Source organism: Palaemon carinicauda, chromosome 15, assembly GCF_036898095.1.
Source record: "Palaemon carinicauda isolate YSFRI2023 chromosome 15, ASM3689809v2, whole genome shotgun sequence".
Taxonomy (NCBI): domain Eukaryota; kingdom Metazoa; phylum Arthropoda; class Malacostraca; order Decapoda; family Palaemonidae; genus Palaemon; species Palaemon carinicauda.
The window spans coordinates 137,569,736-137,588,158 of record NC_090739.1 but is presented as its reverse complement, the minus strand read 5'-3'; the positions used below and the strand labels follow the sequence as shown (position 1 = coordinate 137,588,158).

Genomic DNA, 18,423 nt, shown 5'->3' with positions numbered 1-18,423 from the left:
AGTCGAAAATGAAAAATCTCTATTGAATTTAGAGTTTATCTGTCGAATGTTATTTCCATTCGCATCTTAATTTAGGATGTTCATACTACTTCTCTTGTAGCTTATTCATTTCTTGATTTTTCTCCTTTCTCACTGGGCTATTTTTTCCCTGCTGAACCCCTTAAGCTTATAGTATCTTGATTTTCCAGGTACGTTTATAGCTTAGCTAGTAATGATAATAATAATAATAATAATAATAATAATAATAATAATAATAATAATAATAATAATAATAATAATAATAATAATAATACCTGATCCAACCCTGCTCTAGAGGTTTGGCCCGTACTTTGCAGGCCAAAGTATCTGGTTGAAAAGTTTCTTCTGATTTCAGTGGGAATCTATCTTATAAACTGTATCGTGTATTTCTGACCTTACACCTAATTTCAACTTGCGATATTTTTTTAATGCATTTTTTATCACTCGAACCGAGGTTTTTTTTCTCGGTTTTAAGAGTGACGTATCCATTCATGAGATTATTAACATTATTTGAATATGTTTCATTAGTTACAACGTGTGTTTTGCCAGTTATTTTAAGAGTACTGCAATGCACTTTTCCAAATGATCTCTGGATCGTTATGAATTATTTTTGTTACTATCTACTGCTATTTTCATCCAAGCAAAAACATTTAGTTAACCTCGAAATCGTAGCAAACAGTAGTATTTGAAACTATTAAACTTTCATTCATATTGCTGGCGATAGATAATGTTTAAGCATTGTTGATTTATTATTTTTAAGATTTTCTAGTATTTATAGAAACAAGTTCCTGGCATTACATATCCGAGAGGCACACAGGATATAGCTCAAGAGAGGCTATATCCTCAAGGTGTTGCTGGTCGCGTCAATTAAATGTAGGAAGATTATAAGCATCACGAAATTAGTTTTTATAGTCCTCACAGGTAACAAACAGTGAAATAACTATAGGGGGCTCTCAGTAGAGTGTAGACCCCCACCGCGGCAGCTTATTTTTTCGACCTTGACCTTTATCCTTAACATGTATTAAATGGTGTGGATTTTCATACTCTCACATGTGAACCAAGTTTGAAGTCTCTGTGACAACGCTGTCCAGACTTGTGGCTGATTACGCGAATTGGACCTTTTGCTTGACCGTGACCTTGAACCAAAATGTAATATTTTATAGCTTTTTACATAAGTTAATCCGTGCAAGTTTCATTACTCAACGATTAAAATTGTGGCCAGGAAGCTGTTCACAAACACACAAATAGGAGCGAAAACATAACCTCCTTCCAACTTCGTTGGCGGAGGTAATTAATGTAGATAATGGAGAAAATTTTGAATTTGGTCCAGAAGGTGAATCAAGCTACTTTTAACTACCATTTAATATAAACGTTGAAAAACGCAAAACTGATTATAAATAAAGATCACAATTTATCCCGCATTGTTTTTATGCATTTGCAGAAATGTAGCATAGTATCGAAGGTCAAATTGTATCCTTCAAGAATAATGTTTGTTACGATGATCTGTCCTTAAGTCTTTATTTTGTGTGGATTTTCTTCACCCAAACATCAACGCCATTAATCATTATATGGATCTTTGTAGTCTTCGTATTAACCAAAATAAATGAACTTTTTACAGTCTTATTAACCGAAAAAAATTAACTTCTCGTAACCATCCACTCGTTTCGTCTTAGGCAATCGCAGTTATAGGGTTTATAATGTTTTAATATTAATACAACTACAATTCTATGGAAATGTTTACGCAGTCAGAGATAAGGAGTAGTTTAATTCACAATTCAATAATTTAATCAAGTGTGATTCAGTGATGGCCCAGATGATGGAGTAAAATGCAGTGGCGTTCCAGACGATGACTCGGCTGATGACGGTGTCAGAGACGTCATCATCAGAGACGACTCTCCAGAAGGTGTTCCAGAAGATGAAGACATTGGCAGCAAAGAAGAAGTCATTAGCGATGATGTCTCGGTAGCATGGGTTAACGATGATGACGTCAAGCCCCGTGACGTCAAAGATGATGGGGTATCCGATGATGTCACGGAAGGCAGGGTCAGAGTTGGGGTAACAGAAGCTGTAGAAGAAAAAGCCTCTGGAGAAGATGGTGTTGATGTTGCCCTGAGAAGACTGGGTAGCTCCTGAGGAGGCGAAACGGTTGGGGTAACAGCAGCTAAAGAAGATGATGGCGTTGATGTTGATCCGAGAAGATTGGGTAGCCCCTGAGGAGGGGAAACGGGTACTCTATAGTGATATCTCATCTGGTTATTAGGAGAATTGCTGTTGTGCGTTGGAAGTAATTGTGCCATGCAGATACTCTGTCCACCTGCATTCAAGAATTCCACGTAGATTTTATCCACAGGATGCCCTTCTACGGATACCTGAAATAAGGCATCCTTTATTTCCATCTTATTTCCAAATTCCTTTCACATTGGTTGTCAAACTTCTGTTAACCGAGATAAAATCAAATACTTAGTATTCATAACATAAGATTAGTCCATTGTCAAAGCTTTATTTGAAAGGAGGAGGCCTATCTTCTTTCCCAACCGGTACTTGTAAACTAGCAACTGCCTTTCCTTCATTTCGTCACCCTCATAAACTAACTGCCTAAGTTATTTTCTCCACTTGTTGGGAAATAAAAAAAAAAACTCATTTCCTAATTCTTTAATTAACAAATTCTAATTCACAAATTCTTCTGTTAAGAATTTGTGAATTGAAACTCAAGACAATGATATAAAGAATTAGGAAATGAGAAAGTTTTTTTTTTCGGATTTCCCAAGAAATGGAGAAAATGACTTAGGTAGTTAGTTTATGAGGGTGACGATTTGGTACATTGGGGAAGCATATAAAGTGTATTGCCTATTTTTTTTTTCTTATAAATCAAACCTCAAGCTTATGGAAGCTTTTACTCAATCTAAATCAGCCTCCGCAGTTTTCAGCAAGCCTCTGGCACATTCATTATTGTGTCCTCTCGGCAAGTTTGAGTACTTGAGCGTAGATATGTAGTTGGAACAAAAGTCCAGGGTACACCTTGTTCCGAGGAAGTGTATCCAGACATACTCTTACTTCAAGGCCAGAAATCAAAAAGATAGTGTAGGGAGAGTTGACAGAGGTGGTTGGTTGGATTAAATACAGGAACTCGCCGCGCAGCAAGAGTATGGCTAGGCGGCGCAGCAAGAGTATGGCTAGGCGGCGCAGCAAGAGTATGGCTAGGCGGCGCAGCAAGAGTATGGCTAGGCGGCGCAGTAAGAGTATGGTGAGGTGTACTTCTAACCTAGGTGTGTTAGGAATTCCTGCATCCAACTGTACATAACGTTTGTCATTTACTTACCATGATTTATTTTGCAATTTTTCCCCTTTAGTATTTTGTTTCTGAATAAAAAATTTGAGATTTTCTTAGCTTATAGTGTAAATCTTAAGATACAGACGCATCACTAACCTCCAGACCATCTGTATCGATGTGGTCCTTTGATGGAACCGGCCAGTGGGCTACATAGCAGTTAGGGGAAGATTCAGTGGCGAGAACGACTTGCTCCATCCCACGAATCCCACTCATTAACAATTTGATGGAGTTTTCAGTCAAGCTGCAAAGAAAATTCAATAGAACATATAAATGAAATAATTATGATAAAAAAGTACCTAGCTTACTTTGTTGTTTTAAGATTTTAACAAAATATCATCATTAATAGCTGTTACTAATTCACTGCAGAACAAAGACCTCAGACATGTCCTTCCACTCGTATCTGTTTATGGTCTTTCTATGCCATTTTATACCTGCAATATAGGAATAAAAATGGACCATGCAGACTTAGTTTTTTTAAGATTTTAACACAAAATCTCATCATCATCAGCTGTTACTAATCCACTGTAGAACAAAGGCCGCATACATATCCTTTCACTCGAGTCTGTTTATGGTCTTTTTATGCCAGTTTATAATAAGTTTTCTTAGTTCGTCAATCCATTGTCTACCCTTTCTTCCCCTGCTTCTTTTACAATATCTAAGGATCCATTCTGTTATTCTTAATGTCCATCTATTATCTGTCATTCTTATTACATGTTCTGCCAATTTTCATGCATCCAAATCTACTTTAAATATTTCATGATATACATGTGTGGTCATTCTTCAAGTTAAAAAAAAAAAAAGACTGGCAAAACTGGTTGAACTGTAATTAGAGATCAAAAGAGCATTATCATAAGATGTGTATATCCACAAATTACCAGGCTCATTAAAAACCAAGAACATAAATAAATGGTAATAATAGAAGTTGCCCTCACACAACAACCAGTTTTGAGATAAGCTATTTTGGGGGCCATAGATAAATGACGAATGAGTGACTGAAGTATTCTGAAACCAGTTATAATGGAGAATGGGTAATAGAGTTTCTATACGACAGGACAGGGAGTAGTCTTCCTGAATGTTATTTTGAATAACTGGATATTTTTTCCTTTGTTTTCTCATTACATGAGTCGTACATCTTATTTTCCCTGTACTGAGTACAGTGTTGTTTTGGAATATGTTCAAAATTAAAACTAAATATAAGATATCGTTGTCTGGTTTGAAACTGCCAAGAACTTACCATATTGCTTTGGAATTACTGGGTTTAATTTTGAGCAACACATCAGTGTTCATACTAAAAGTTTTATTAAGATAGATTTTAAACTGATACAACTAAAAAAAAATCTAATACATTGTTGATTAAATTTTGATTAATGTAAACAACCAATTTGCATTTCTTATTTTTATAAACAACCATGCACAAGAATATAGATTTAAGGATATAATCAGAGATCTAATTGAAAAAAAAAATGTTGAAATTAGAAGTATGGCTAATTGTTTTAAAGAAAACTTACCCATTTTGGATTGAGGAAGGATATTCCGAAGCACTTATAGTATCTCTTCTGAGGTTGGGACCTTGAACAACCCCCTCAGTAGAGGTTATTGAATTATTAGTACTTTGACACCCATCTTCATTAGGATTGGACCTCTCATGATAACTCGTACCCAAATTAAGTGAAACGGGTGTTTGGTCGAAAGTCATTGGTAACGGGGAGCCATTTGCTTGACTGTGAGTAACAAGTTCCAAGTCATTCTCAGGAACTGTAATTGGAGTAATTGCATCACTGATATCCGTTGCATGATCAAGAGGTGAAGACTCCACTGTTATCTTGATGGCAGAATGTGCAATGCCTTCCTTTATTACCATCGTCTCTTTCGGGGAATTCTCATCCGAAGAGGTAGACTCTTTCCGAGAGCTTCTGGTCTCACTGGTTGGGCTGTGTCCAAGAACGGGCATAAGTCTGTAACTCCCGAGTTCATAGGAAAGTCTACTCTGATCCCTTGAGAATACCTGGCTGTTATCTTCTGTCGTCTGTGTCTGTCCGTCAAGTACAGGCCCACCGCCATCATTTTTGTCAACGTGCACAACAAATCGCAAGTGCACTGGGCCGTTCACTAGCTGAAGCTGAAACAGTTATTTCATTTTTTTTTATGGAAACTTTAAACTAAGCCATTTGTGATAAAGGAATATTACTTACAGGGTTTAAACTTGAGCATGTGGAAATTACCTTAGATGCTGCTGCTTTTTACCTTAAATTACCTTAAAACTTTTCGAATTTCCTTAAATTTGAGGCTAGTAAAACCGAAATGACTTTACAAATATCATTACCTTAAAATTACCTTGAAACTTCGAATTCCCATAAATTTGACGCTAGTGTAACCTAAATGACTTTACACATATTACCTTGAAACTTTTCGAATTTCCTTAAATTTGAAGCTAGTAAGACATAAATGACTTTATAAATATCATTCCCTTGAAGTTTTCCAATTTCCTTAAATTTGAAGCTAGTAAAACCGAAATGACTTCACAAATATTACCTTAAAAATTTCCTTGAAACCATGCAAATTATCTCAAACTAAGGTAATTACCTTGAAAGTTAATTCTCATGAAACCATGCAAATTTCCTCAAACTAAGGTAATTACCCTAAAAGTTTAAACCCAGATTACATATTCGATTTAGCAACTTTGAAGTCATACATTGAATGTTATTGTAGTCTATACCATTCTTCGTAGAGCACAGCTGTAAGAGGGCAGGGAATTCGCGATGTCAGAATATCTCGGTGGTGGTGTTAAATATCTGCCGAAAACGGGGGCTGAACCTAACGGTCTACAGTAGGCCGTGTTGACATCACCACCATAAAAAAAAAGAAGTGCAAAATACATTAGATTATTACATAGATAAAATCCATATATACTTTAAAACTAATTATCGCTGGAGAGAAATACTGTAAGTAGTTTTCACATGAACTCATTATTATTATTATTATTATTATTATTATTATTACTACTACTACTTGCCAACCTACAACCCTAGTCCGAAAAGCAGAATGCTTTAAGCACAGGGAGCCCAACAGCGAAAACAGCCCTGTGAGGAAATAAAACAAGGAAAAATAGATATTTTAAGATGAATAAAACTAAAATATTTCTTATTTACGTATTTCCTTACCTCACTGGGCTATTTTTCCCTATTGGAGCCTTTGGGCTTATAGCATCTTGCTTTTTCAACTAGGGTTGTAGCTTGGCTAGTAATGATAATAATAATAATAATAACCCGAAAAGTTGTTGTGAGCCAGAGAGAACGCTCCCTAAAAACAAACAACGTCGTCAGAGTGACAAGTCTGTCTTATTTTAAGAACAATAAAACTAAAATATTTCTTATATATATATTTCATTACAAGCGATTAAGACTTACCGCTCTTCTCTGACTTGATACGCACTGATGCTCCTGAGTAATTGCCTGATATGGTACTGGAGACCACATACATGACAGCAGAGACAGACATAGGCCAAGAAAGCCACTGAGGCGATGGTCATGACTATTCCTGTCACGAAGGGGTCTTCTGATTTCGTTATGCCAAGGGCCGTCATCTTCTGTTTTATCATCTAGGCGTAATAAAAAACAAATTTTAATAAGATTACAATTTTAGAAAATGAATAATTGTAGGAAGATTAACATTTAAAAGTAATGGAACAATTTTAGGACATTTGATAATGGTCGTCATTTTCTGTTTTATCATCTAGGCTTAAAAAACCAATTTGTTGGAAGATTAACATTTTAAAAGTAATGGAGCAATTGTATGACTTATGCCAAGGGCCGTCATAGTCTCTTTTATCATCTAGGCTTAAAAAACAATTTTAAACGAATGGAACAATTGTAGGACTTATGCCAAGGGTTATCATCTTCTGTTTTATCATCTAGGCTTAAAAAAACAATTTGTAGGAAGATTAAAATTTTAAAAGAATGAAACATTTGTATGACTTATGCCAATGGTCGTCATTTTCTGTTTTATCATCTAGGCTTAAAAAAACAATTTGTAGGAAGATTAACATTTTAAAAGAATGAAACATTTGTATGACTTATGCCAATGGTCGTCATTTTCTGTTTTATCATCTAGGCTTAAAAAAACAATTTGTAGGAAGATTAACATTTTAAAAGAATGAAACATTTGTATGACTTATGCCAATGGTCGTCATTTTCTGTTTTATCATCTAGGCGTAAAAAAAAGCAAATTGTAAAAAGATTAAAATTATTGAAGGTTAAAGGTGTCTGGTTACAGTTCCAGTCTCATCAGAATAGGTGCTCACCAGAACGTCAGTCGGGCAAGCGAAACCCCCCCCCCCCCACCTTGTGGTGCCCTACCACAGCAGTGGCCTCCCCAGAAAAAAAGCTTAAAACTCATGATCCCGGGTAAGATCGATCTGCTGCCATGCGAATGCTAGGCGAACGCGTTAACGCTTTAGTAGCCAGTAGAATGAAATAGTTGAACTCTAAATAATACAATAATAATAAGGATAGGGAAGTGGGGAAAATGGGGAAAGGAAGAGTACCCCTGGATACAATCCACTTTATAGCTCAAAGGCAGGTACTCGGGATGGGAAAGAGTAAGGAAATAGGGAGAAGTACAGGAGAAGAATAAAAGAGAGGGGCAGACCCTCTTGCGATATTAGAGAATTGGTATTATTATTTATCACACTCTATAGATACTCGCCTTTATTGACATTTTCCTCTTATATTTTCATTAATACGATCTCTTCATTGGGCATGCAAGCTCTTAACATTACAAGCAACTTGTCCGTAGTGAAGTTATCTATCTATCTTGTATCGCCGGAATTTTTATATTCACCATAGTTATCAACTGTTTGTATTCGCTTTTCCGTCTTACAACAAATCTTAAAATTGAGTTTGTAACTTAACTAAGTTTATTTGGTACATTTTATTTATATATACTGAGAATTTTTGGAACATGACAGAAAACAATCTTATAATTGAAATTTTATGCAAACTAGGTTGCCCCAAATCTTTAGCGAATACGTAGTTTAGCGAATATCTACTTTAGTGAATACTTACTTCAGCGAATACCTACTTTAGCGAATACGTAGTTAAGCAAATATCTACTTTAGCGAATACTTACTTTAGCAAATACGTAGTTTAGCGAATATCTACTTTAGCGAATACTTACTTCAGCGAATACCTACTTTAGCGAATACGTAGTTTTGCAAATATCTACTTTAGCGAATACTTACTTCAGCGAATACTTACATTAGCGAAGGCGAAATTTGACAAAGAATCCGAACTGATATTATTAAACTATCTAACGATTGACTTTCTCCTAAAATTTTTGTTGATATTAATGGAATTTGAAAATAAAAGATAAATTATAGTGCAGTTTAAAACGTAGGTCAAAATGGTACCCTAAATGCGAACTGGCACGAACGCCTTTTCGTTTCAACAATTCACTGACGCTAATGAAATGAATTAGGCCCCACTCACACTTTTAGAGAGAGAGAGAGAGAGAGAGAGAGAGAGAGAGAGAGAGAGAGAGAGAGAGAGAGAGAGAGAGTTTACCCTAGCAGTTATCGTTTATAGTTAAATTTCAAACGTTTAAGTGATTTAATCATGATCTTGGAACCACAATGTCATCCCAAAATACCAAGTTATTATTATTATTATTATTATTATTATTATTATTATTATTTAAGCTATAATCCTAGTTGAAAAAGCAAGATGCTAGAAGCCCCGAGGCTCCAACAGGGAAAATCAGCCCAGTGAGGAAAAGCAATAAGGGAATAAAAGAAAAATCAAGATTAGTGATAAACAATCAAAATAAAATATACCAAGAACAGTGACATCAAATTAGATCTTTCATACATTAAAAGAAAAAAACGAGAGGGAAGAGAAATTATATAACAGCGTTCCCAATTGCACCCTTAAACAAGAAACCTTTGAAGTTGCAACAGATCATGGAGAAACGTTTTGGGCCATTAAGTATCACAGCAGATCTTGATGAAAATATATTCTAAGCACAGAAATTAATTTTCTTAAACAAGACCAGCCCATCAAGTTTGTCACTAGTCCGACTTCCTTCCAGGAGAAGGACACTCCAAATTCAAACCATTGTTCTTTAGTTTTGGGTAGTGCCATAGCCTCTGTGCCATGGTCTTCCACTGTCTTTGGTTAGAGATCTCTTGCTTGAGGGTACACTCAAGCATACTAACCTATCTTATTTCTCTAACTCTTTTCTTGTTAAAGTTTTTATAGTTTATAAAGGATATATTTATTTTACTCCAAAATAATGCAATCCTGCAGTTTTCATCTTCTTGCACAGTAATTAGGTGGTTATTTAAATTCTGGGAAAACAATAATTAGCATAATATGTTCAGGAAGGGGGAAGGGGTTATAAAAAGAAAATAGCTCGGTTTCCTCACCAAATGACTCGGAACTGACATGTCAACAAAGTCAAACGAAACCGGATTCGTGATGCCAGCGTACATAAACAGAAGTTCGTGATGCCAGCGTACATTTGATATACTGTATATTCAAAATATACACTTAATGAAAAATTGAGTGATTACTCAAAAGTGTCACTATTTGTAAATTGCATATTTTATGGACACTTTTGAGTAATTAATCCATTTTTAAGTAAGCATATTTTGAATATACAGTTTATCAAATGTACGCTGGCAATACGGACGTCTGTTTATGTACGCTGGCATCACGAATTCTGTTTGGTTCACTGTGTAGACATGTCAATTCCGAGTCGTTTAGTGAGGGAACCGAGTTATTTTCTTTTTATAACCCCTTCCCCCTTCCTCAACATATCTTGCTAATTATTGCTTTCCCAGAATTTAAATAACCACCTAATTACTGTGCAAGAAGATGAAAACTGCAGGATTGCATTATTTTGGAGTAAATGGAGAGCGTGGTGTTGTAAACTATTACCTTATTTTGATATTACTGTTCTTAAATATTTTATTCTTCCTTGTTTCCTTTCCTCACTGGGCTATTTTCCCTGTTGGAGTGCCTGGACTTATAGTATCCTGTTTTTCCAACTAGGGTTATAGTTTAGCAAATACTAATACTAATACTAATACTAATACTAATACTAATACTAATACTAATACTAATAAATGATAATGATAATGATAATGACAACAATAATATACTAGACTTACCAACCAAATCTGGTCGCTTGAAGCTGTCCTGAATCCTGTCTTGATCACATACAACTAACTGGTTTGCGCCAATCGTAACTATCTTTAGAACTTCGACTTCTCGTACGATAGATTTATTTCATATATTTTGTTGGAAAACAAAGCACTGTTTAGAATTTCTAAACGAGCAGTTAGCTGAGTTTCAGCTACTATACTAATGACGTCACCCAATCGTTGTAAACAACTAACTACTAGTTTGTAATCTTATGTTTCGTTTGGTTAACTTCAATGCCTAAAGGCCAAATAGAAGGTAAGGTTTAAGGTTTAAAGGCCGCGTATGAATGGCAGAGACAAGGTAAAGTGACATTGTCTTATCAAGCAGGACAATGCCCTAAAGACTGACCGCATTGCATGTGATCAACGCACAAGCCTTTCTCCACCCAAGCTAGGGCCAAAGAGGACCAGGTAATGGCTGCTGATGACTCAGCAGATGGAACCATAGGCGGCCCCAAACCCCCCATCCTTAGCTCATAAAGGATGTAGAAGCTACCAAAGGAACTAACGAGTTTGAGCAGGACTCGAACCCCAGTCTGGCAATCAACAGGCAAGGACGCTACCACCTGGTTTCTTTCCAGTTTCATCAGTATAGATGCTTACCAGAACGAGAGCCAGGCAAGTCCAACCTCCCACTGTGGTGCCCAACCACAGCAGTGGCCTCTCCAATAAACCGCTTAAACTCACGGTCTCCGGCGAATGCTAGGCGAACACGTTACCACTGTACTAGTAAGAATTATTAACCTAATTTAGAATTGTTTATCTGAGGGGATAATCGACTGTAAATACAGACAAGAGTAACGTTATGAGGTTATTTGAAAATCAAAGTGGTAGCTGAACTGAATATGGATTATAGGTGGCGTGAGAATGGAATAGGTTGATTAATGTAAGTATTTGGGAGTAAATGCAATGGAGGAGAGAAGGAATGGATTTTGAAATTAAGTAAATGAAAAAATGATTTAGAATAAAAACTATAGCTATTGTGTAGAAAATCTCGAAGATGCTTGCCTATGATGGAATGTATGAAGGTATTGTTGAGTCATCATTTATTCATGATATGTGCAGTGTGAATGTTGACTAAAAAAAGTTGAAGCTGTTGACACGAGCTGTTGTGTTAGAACAAAGAACCTCTTTATTGGGAACGTCCCTGCCTGCCAATCGCCGGATTGGGGTTCGAGTCCCATTCTAACTCGTTTGTTTCTATATTGTCTGTAACCTCACTATCCTTGTAAGTTAAGTATGGGTTTTTTTGGGGGGGAGCCAATAGGTCAACCTACTGAGTTATCAGCAGCTATTCCCTGGCACTCCCTGGTCCTAGCTTGAAAGGAGAGGGGGCTAGGGCGCTGATTATATACATATATGGTCAGTTTCTAAGGTATTGTCTTGCTTGATAGGGCAATGTCAATGTCCCTTGCTCCTGCCATTCATGGGTAGCCTTTAAAGCCTTTCAAGATTTAGATAAATAACGCAGTGTTTGTAGGAGCTTCAGCACACTATTGATGATCTTTCTGTGTCACTGTATGAAGTAGCTAATGTTATGGATGTTTTTTGCCTCTTGTTTCCATCAGTGATTCAAGTTAAAGTGAGTGGCACTGACCGAAGTTTTCATTCTTAGGGCCACTCACTGTTATTATTATTATTATTATTATTATTATTATTATTATTATTATTTCTTGCTAAGCTACAACCCTTGTTTGAAAAGCAGGATGCTATACGCCCAGGGCCTCCAACAGGGGAAATAGCCCAGTGAGGAAAGGAAACAAGGAAAAATAAAATATCCTAAGAACAAAGAACAGTAACAACATTAAAATAGATATTTCTTATATAAACAACAAAAGAATTAACAAAACAAGAAGAGGAATTAGATAGAATAAAGTGCCCGAGTGTACCCTCAAGCAAGAGAAATCAAACTAAAGACAGTGGAAGACCTTGGTACGGAGGTTATGGCACTTCCCAAGATTAGAGAACAATGGTTTGATTTTGGAGTGTCCTTTTCCTAGATGAGCTGCTTACCATAGCTAGAGAGTCTCTTCTACACTTACCAAGAGGAAAGTGACCACTCAACAATTATAGTGCAGGGGTTAACCCATTGGGTGAAGAAGTATTGTTAGGTAACCTCAGTGTTGTTCGCTGTATGAGGACAGAGGAGAATCTGTAAAGAACAGGCCTGACTATTTGGTGTATGTGTAGGCAAAGGGAAAGTGAACCGTAACCAGAGAGAAGGATCCAGTATAGTACTGTCTGGCCAATCTAAAGACCACACACCTCTTTAGCGGTGGTATCTAAAGGGGTAGCTGGTGCCAATTCGAGAAGGGATTCCCTCTGCTGATGTCATTTCTTCACCCACATCCAACTTTAATTGCCTTTTCATCATTTTAAAATTGATATTGAGAACGTTAACAATAATGTTATTCATTTACTTTACAATTAATTATGCTAGAGGGAGTTGGGGTCCTTCCTCAATTGAGTGAGGAATATTAATACATTATTATTCATGAGGTAATTGCATATTCAATCTTATTTGCCCTCCTGGTACTGGCATTTCATCTTTGATCAGATAAATCTCTCTCTCTCTCTCTCTCTCTCTCTCTCTCTCTCTCTCTCTCTCTCTCTCTCTCTCTCTCTCTCTCATAATATGAGGCAATTCGTACAAAAGCATCAGTAATTAATATTTCGAAGCTCTGCGCTGCATTAATACTTTTTAGATTTTAATATATTGATTCGTGTTAAAATATAATTCAAAATCTAATTAAGAACCAAAGCGGACATTGAAAGAGAAGTGAAATGAATATTTCTATTAGAAGCTTTTTGCCCTTTTGTTCACATATCTGCGCCATTTTATGAATAAATGACGTTAATTTGTATTCTATTTTTTATCTTTATTATATGCCCAAAGTACTGAGCGTGTTTATATATATGTTGTTATGCACGAGAGATTGCCATTATTTTAACTTTTCATTAATTCACAGGTTTAATTAATTAAAGGTTTGATTAAGAGTCGTCCATGAATGGCAGAGGTAACGTACAGTGATAATGCCTTAGAGACTGACCTTTTACAATATGCCTTACATATGATTAGCGCCCAAGCCCCCTCCACCCAAGCTATAGTCAATTCTTTTTAGTCAGGCAGATTTGCACCTACTCGCAGGGGTGCCCCTTTAGCTCGGAAAAGTTTCCTGCTCGCTGATTGGTTGGGAAAGATAATTCTAACCAATCAAAAATCCGGAAACTTTCCGAGCTAAAACGGCACCGCTGCGAATCTGTGCAAATGCGTCTCATTGAAAAAAAATGTGTATAGTACCAGGGAGGGCTAATCATTGGCTGCTGATGACTTGGCAGGTAGACTTATAGGCTCCTACAAACCCTAACCACCCCTATCTTTGTTTACAAGAAAAGTGAGGATGTAGACACTACAAGAAACTATCGAGCTTGAGCGGGTCTCGAACCCCAGTTTGGCAGAACGCTAGAAAGCGAGGTTACCAATGTCCTTTTATAGTTATGTACCAACCGTGTGTCACACGATCGTACATAGTAACGATATTTCATTTTGTGTATAGATTATGCTTGTATCTTCGCTCTCCCCTCGCAATAACAAGGACCTGAAATAACATGTATGTTTTTCTCACCATTAACTGTTAACCGATGCGGTGTCGGTTGAACAGGAAATTTCCTGTTGCATTGAACAAGAAATAACGTGTCTGTTTTTCTCACCGTTAACTGTTAACCGATGCGGTGTCGGTTGAACAGGAAATTTCCTGTTGCATTGAGTTTTTGTATATAAAGGCGAGTATTCTGTAATAAAGTTACTCAATTGCTTTCATCCTGCCTTTGAGTCACAACCTTCTCTCGGCTCGTTACAGTAACAATAATCAGGGTCTACCATTGATAAGTTACGTATGCGCCTTTAATCTCGGATCACAAGCTGAATCTCAACAATTTCTCCAAAACCCATCCTCCAGTTACGTCCTACCAACTTATTGTGGCAGTTGTCTTAGAGATAAGGTCTTAGGGACAATGGTGTGTATTTTTATTTTGAAAATGTTTTTATGTTGAACAGGGTGACAAAAGTCTCTTTTCATAGTTTATTTATGGAAGATCTGTTTTAATCTTGTAGCTGTTCTTAAAATATTTTATTTTGATTGTTCTTTACATCTCATATAGTTAGTTTATTTATTTCCTTATTTTATTTTCTTACTGGGATGTTTTTCCCTGATGGAGCCCTTGGGCTTATAACCTCCTGCTTTTCGAACTAGGATTTTAGCTTAGCAAGTAATAATAATAATAAAAATAATAATAATAATTATTATTATTATTATTATTATAATAATAATAATAATAATAATAATAATAATAATAATAATAATAATAATAATAACAGGATGAAGGTGTAATTTTTGAAGAGTAACATGTATATTATCCAAAGAAAGATTAAAACATCATTTCTTTCATTATGAGCATAGTAATGATTATAGTAATAGTAATATTAATAAACACAATAACAAGCCAAATATACGATGAATAGACAAACAGCCAAAAGAAAATGCAAAATTTTTATAAACCAATTCTAATCTTTTTTCCTCCCCTAACTTCAGATTTTATTACCCTATTTTATAACACTTGTCTTCACTTACCTTCCTCCCTTCTGTGTTGAAAGAAGGTGGCATATTTTTAATACATAATTTTCCTTTGTTGAATATATAAGATTTACTATACTGTACTTGATGTAGGGTATGCTGAAATATGTTGTATACTCAATTCTTTTTAATAAGGCGCAATTGCACTGACTCGCATCGGTGCCCCTTTTTGCTCGGAAAAGTTTCCTGCTCTCTGATTGGTTAGAATTATCTTGTCCAACCAATCAGTGATCAGGAAACTTTTCAGAGCTAAAAGGATACCCCTTCGAGTCGGTGTAAATCTGCCTCACTAAAAAGAATTGACTATAGTTATTCATGCTTTTCAAAATTCGAAACTCAATAATGCAGGTATGGGTATAGGAAGATTGAGAATGTTATGGGAGAAATATTCCGTTATAGTATCAATAATTTGAATTGAAATTTTTTTATCAGTGTACGAGTTAGGATATCTCCCCTATGTAGTAAAGAGCAAGTGTCTTTATATATATATATATATATATATATATATATATATATATATATATATATATATATGTATGTCTGTGTGTCTGTGTGTAAATACACACACACACACACACACACACACATATATATATATATATATATATATATATATATATATATATATATATATATATATATATATACGTATCTTGTTCCGGTCACGCTCCTCTTCCCGTCCTTTGTGTACGGGGAGGGGAGTAATCATAACCTGGTGAGACCGGAGCGCATGTGTGCATCCGTGCGTGTGCGGGCATATCTATAACGTATCTGTAAGTATTTAGCCGTAATTTTTGACTGGTCGCTTACACTATTATGTCATATGTGTGTTCAGTACATTAACTTTCATTTATGGTAATGATTATAAAAAGAATCTAACTGTAGTAGAAAGTTTTCGTAAAATTTCTATTACTGATACTGATAATTCCACTGTTAGTCGTTATAGATAGGAGATACAAAAATAACATTAGCTAGAGTGCGTAGTAATCAGAATTGTGACATGAAATTTAACATGTTCGTTATTTGTTGAATTATTAAAGGTTTAATATAATCTATCCTTACATAACGTGGTTTAACAACCCATGGTATTATGATAACAATTTATTATTATTATTATTATCATTATTATTATTATTATTATTATTATTATTATTATTATTAGCTAAGCTACAACCCTAGTTGGAAAAGCGGGATGCTGTAAAATAACCCAGTGAGATAAGAAAACAAGGAAATAAACTATATGAGAAGAAATTAACAATTTAAATAAGATATTTTAAGAACAGTACCAACATTAAAACAGATATTTCATATATAAACTATAAAAGAGACTCATGTCAGCCTAACATTTAAACAAAAAAGTATGTACGTGCATAAACACATCATTTGCGTATATCAGTTTATCCATGTCACATTATCCCTTCTAGGGTTGTGGTGGCCTGGTGGTAGCGTCCTTCCCTGAGGATCCCTAGACTGGGGTTCGAGTCCCGCTCAAACTCGTTAGTTCCTCTGGTCGCAGCCTTACCGTCCTTGTGAGCTAAGGATGGGGGGTTTTGGGGGAGCCTATAGGTTGAGTCATTAGCAGCCATTGGGTGGAGAGGGGGCTTGTAATATGGTCAGTCTCTAGGACATTGTCCTGCTTGATAGGTCAATGTCACTGCCCCTTGCCTCTGCCATTCATGGACAACTTTTAAACCTTTAAACTAAGGAAGGTATTGGGAGCGACGGGAGACTTTGTCATAGTGGGATAATTAAACCCGTATAATGAGAGAATTAATTAATGCAGTGCATAGCGCCCTTGTGCATATTAAATGCCCTACTGGTATGACAGTTTGCTTCGCGTAATAGCTAAGGAAATGTCTTTATTCTATCTTATTTCTTCTCTGTTGTTCATATCTTTCGTATCGTGTTTATATTTGGTGATGACGAAGTATATTCATACGTAAAGTTCCTCCTCTTTTTTTTTTTTTTTTCTTTTTTTTTTGTGATGAAGTATATTCATATCTACAGCTCCACTTCCACCTTTTCTTCTTCTTCTTCTTCTTCTTCTTCTTCTTCTTCTTCTTCTTCTTCTTCTTCTCTCTCTCTCTCTCTCTCTCTCTCTCTCTCTCTCTCTCTCTCTCTCTCTCTCTCTCTCTCTCTCTCTCTCTCTCTCTTGGGATTTTTTTCTCCTTTCAAAAATACTATTATTTGAGCAATTTAGTCAGGCCAACAGACACCTAATGTATACTTTTTCAGGAATAGGGCCTAAGTTGCTTGCCCATTTTCCCCATTAACCAATCTTGTTGAGGTAATCTTCTTTAAAAGGTGTATAATATTCTTAGAAATAGTAAGGTGGATTATATTTTCATACTTATAATGTTTTTCTCCTGCCTGGTCTTCAGCTGCTGATTCTCATCTTAATTTGTTGGACAGAAACTTACGGTCTATTGAATTTCCTATTCCTGATCTAGATATTAATCTTTGGCACCGTCGTTCAATTAGTTCATTATTCAGGTTGCATAAGATTTTTCATAATTCAGACCATCCTTTACATTCAGATCTTCCCGGACAGTTCCATCCTGTTCGTAATACTAGGCAGGCAGTTAATTCTAATAGCCAGGCCTTCTCCATCATGAGGCTGAATACTACACAGTATTCTAGAAGTTTTATTCCAGCTTTGACCAAGTTGTGGAATGATCTATCTTATGGGGTAGTTGAATCAGTGGAATTTCAAAAGTTCAAAGTTGCAGCAAATGTTTTTATGTTGAACAGGCTGACATTAGTTTTTTTATAGTTTATTGTATGACATATCTGTTTTGACGTTTTTACTGTTTTTAGAATGATTTATTGTTAATTTGTTCTCATCATTTATTTATTTCCCTATTTCCTTTTCTCACTGGGCTATTTTCCCATGTTTGAGCCCTTGGGCATAAGCATCTTGCTATTCCAGCTAGGGTTGTAGCTTGGCTAGTAATAATAATATCGTAAAAGATGAAATTGTGCATCTTTGTTGAAAGATGATGATATATTTCCGTTGTAATAATTGTTTTTCTGTTAGTAACGATGAAAGTGTATTGTCTCTTTTCCGGTGAATATGGATTTGGTGCTGATTTTCATTTTTTTTTTTTCCAAGATTATGAGAAGCGTATCAGACTAAACACTTTATGGTTCTTAGTTTGAAAAGGAATACTAAAAAACCGATTTTATTAATGACAGAATTTTTTTTCATCTTTATCAAATATATATTTGTATATGCTAGC

At 35.7% G+C, this 18,423-nt stretch overlaps 1 protein-coding gene across 1 annotated transcript; it reads right to left on the bottom strand.

Moving 5' to 3' along the window:
- Nucleotides 1-1,626: 1,626 nt before the first annotated feature.
- On the bottom strand, nt 1,627-10,614 carry LOC137654401 (uncharacterized). The gene is made up of 6 exons (XM_068388005.1): nt 10,518-10,614; nt 6,757-6,947; nt 6,066-6,171; nt 4,858-5,468; nt 3,446-3,590; nt 1,627-2,387 (listed from the first exon to the last, which is right to left on the bottom strand). The coding sequence occupies exons 2-6, from the start codon at nt 6,945-6,947 to the stop codon at nt 1,806-1,808; spliced, it is 1,635 nt and encodes a 544-aa protein (XP_068244106.1). The 5' UTR covers nt 10,518-10,614; the 3' UTR covers nt 1,627-1,805.
- Nucleotides 10,615-18,423: the final 7,809 nt, after the last annotated feature.

Bases quoted from the DNA above. Each gene is read 5' to 3' on its own strand.
- LOC137654401 (XM_068388005.1), bottom strand. From the start codon at position 6,947: ATGATAAAACAGAAGATGACGGCCCTTGGCATAACGAAATCAGAAGAC. The intron at 6,172-6,756 runs GTAAGTCTTAAT...GGCCTACTGTAG, and splicing joins TATCAAGTCAGAGAAGAGCG to ACCGTTAGGTTCAGCCCCCG. The intron at 5,469-6,065 runs GTATAGACTACA...TAACTGTTTCAG, and splicing joins GCTGTGCTCTACGAAGAATG to CTTCAGCTAGTGAACGGCCC.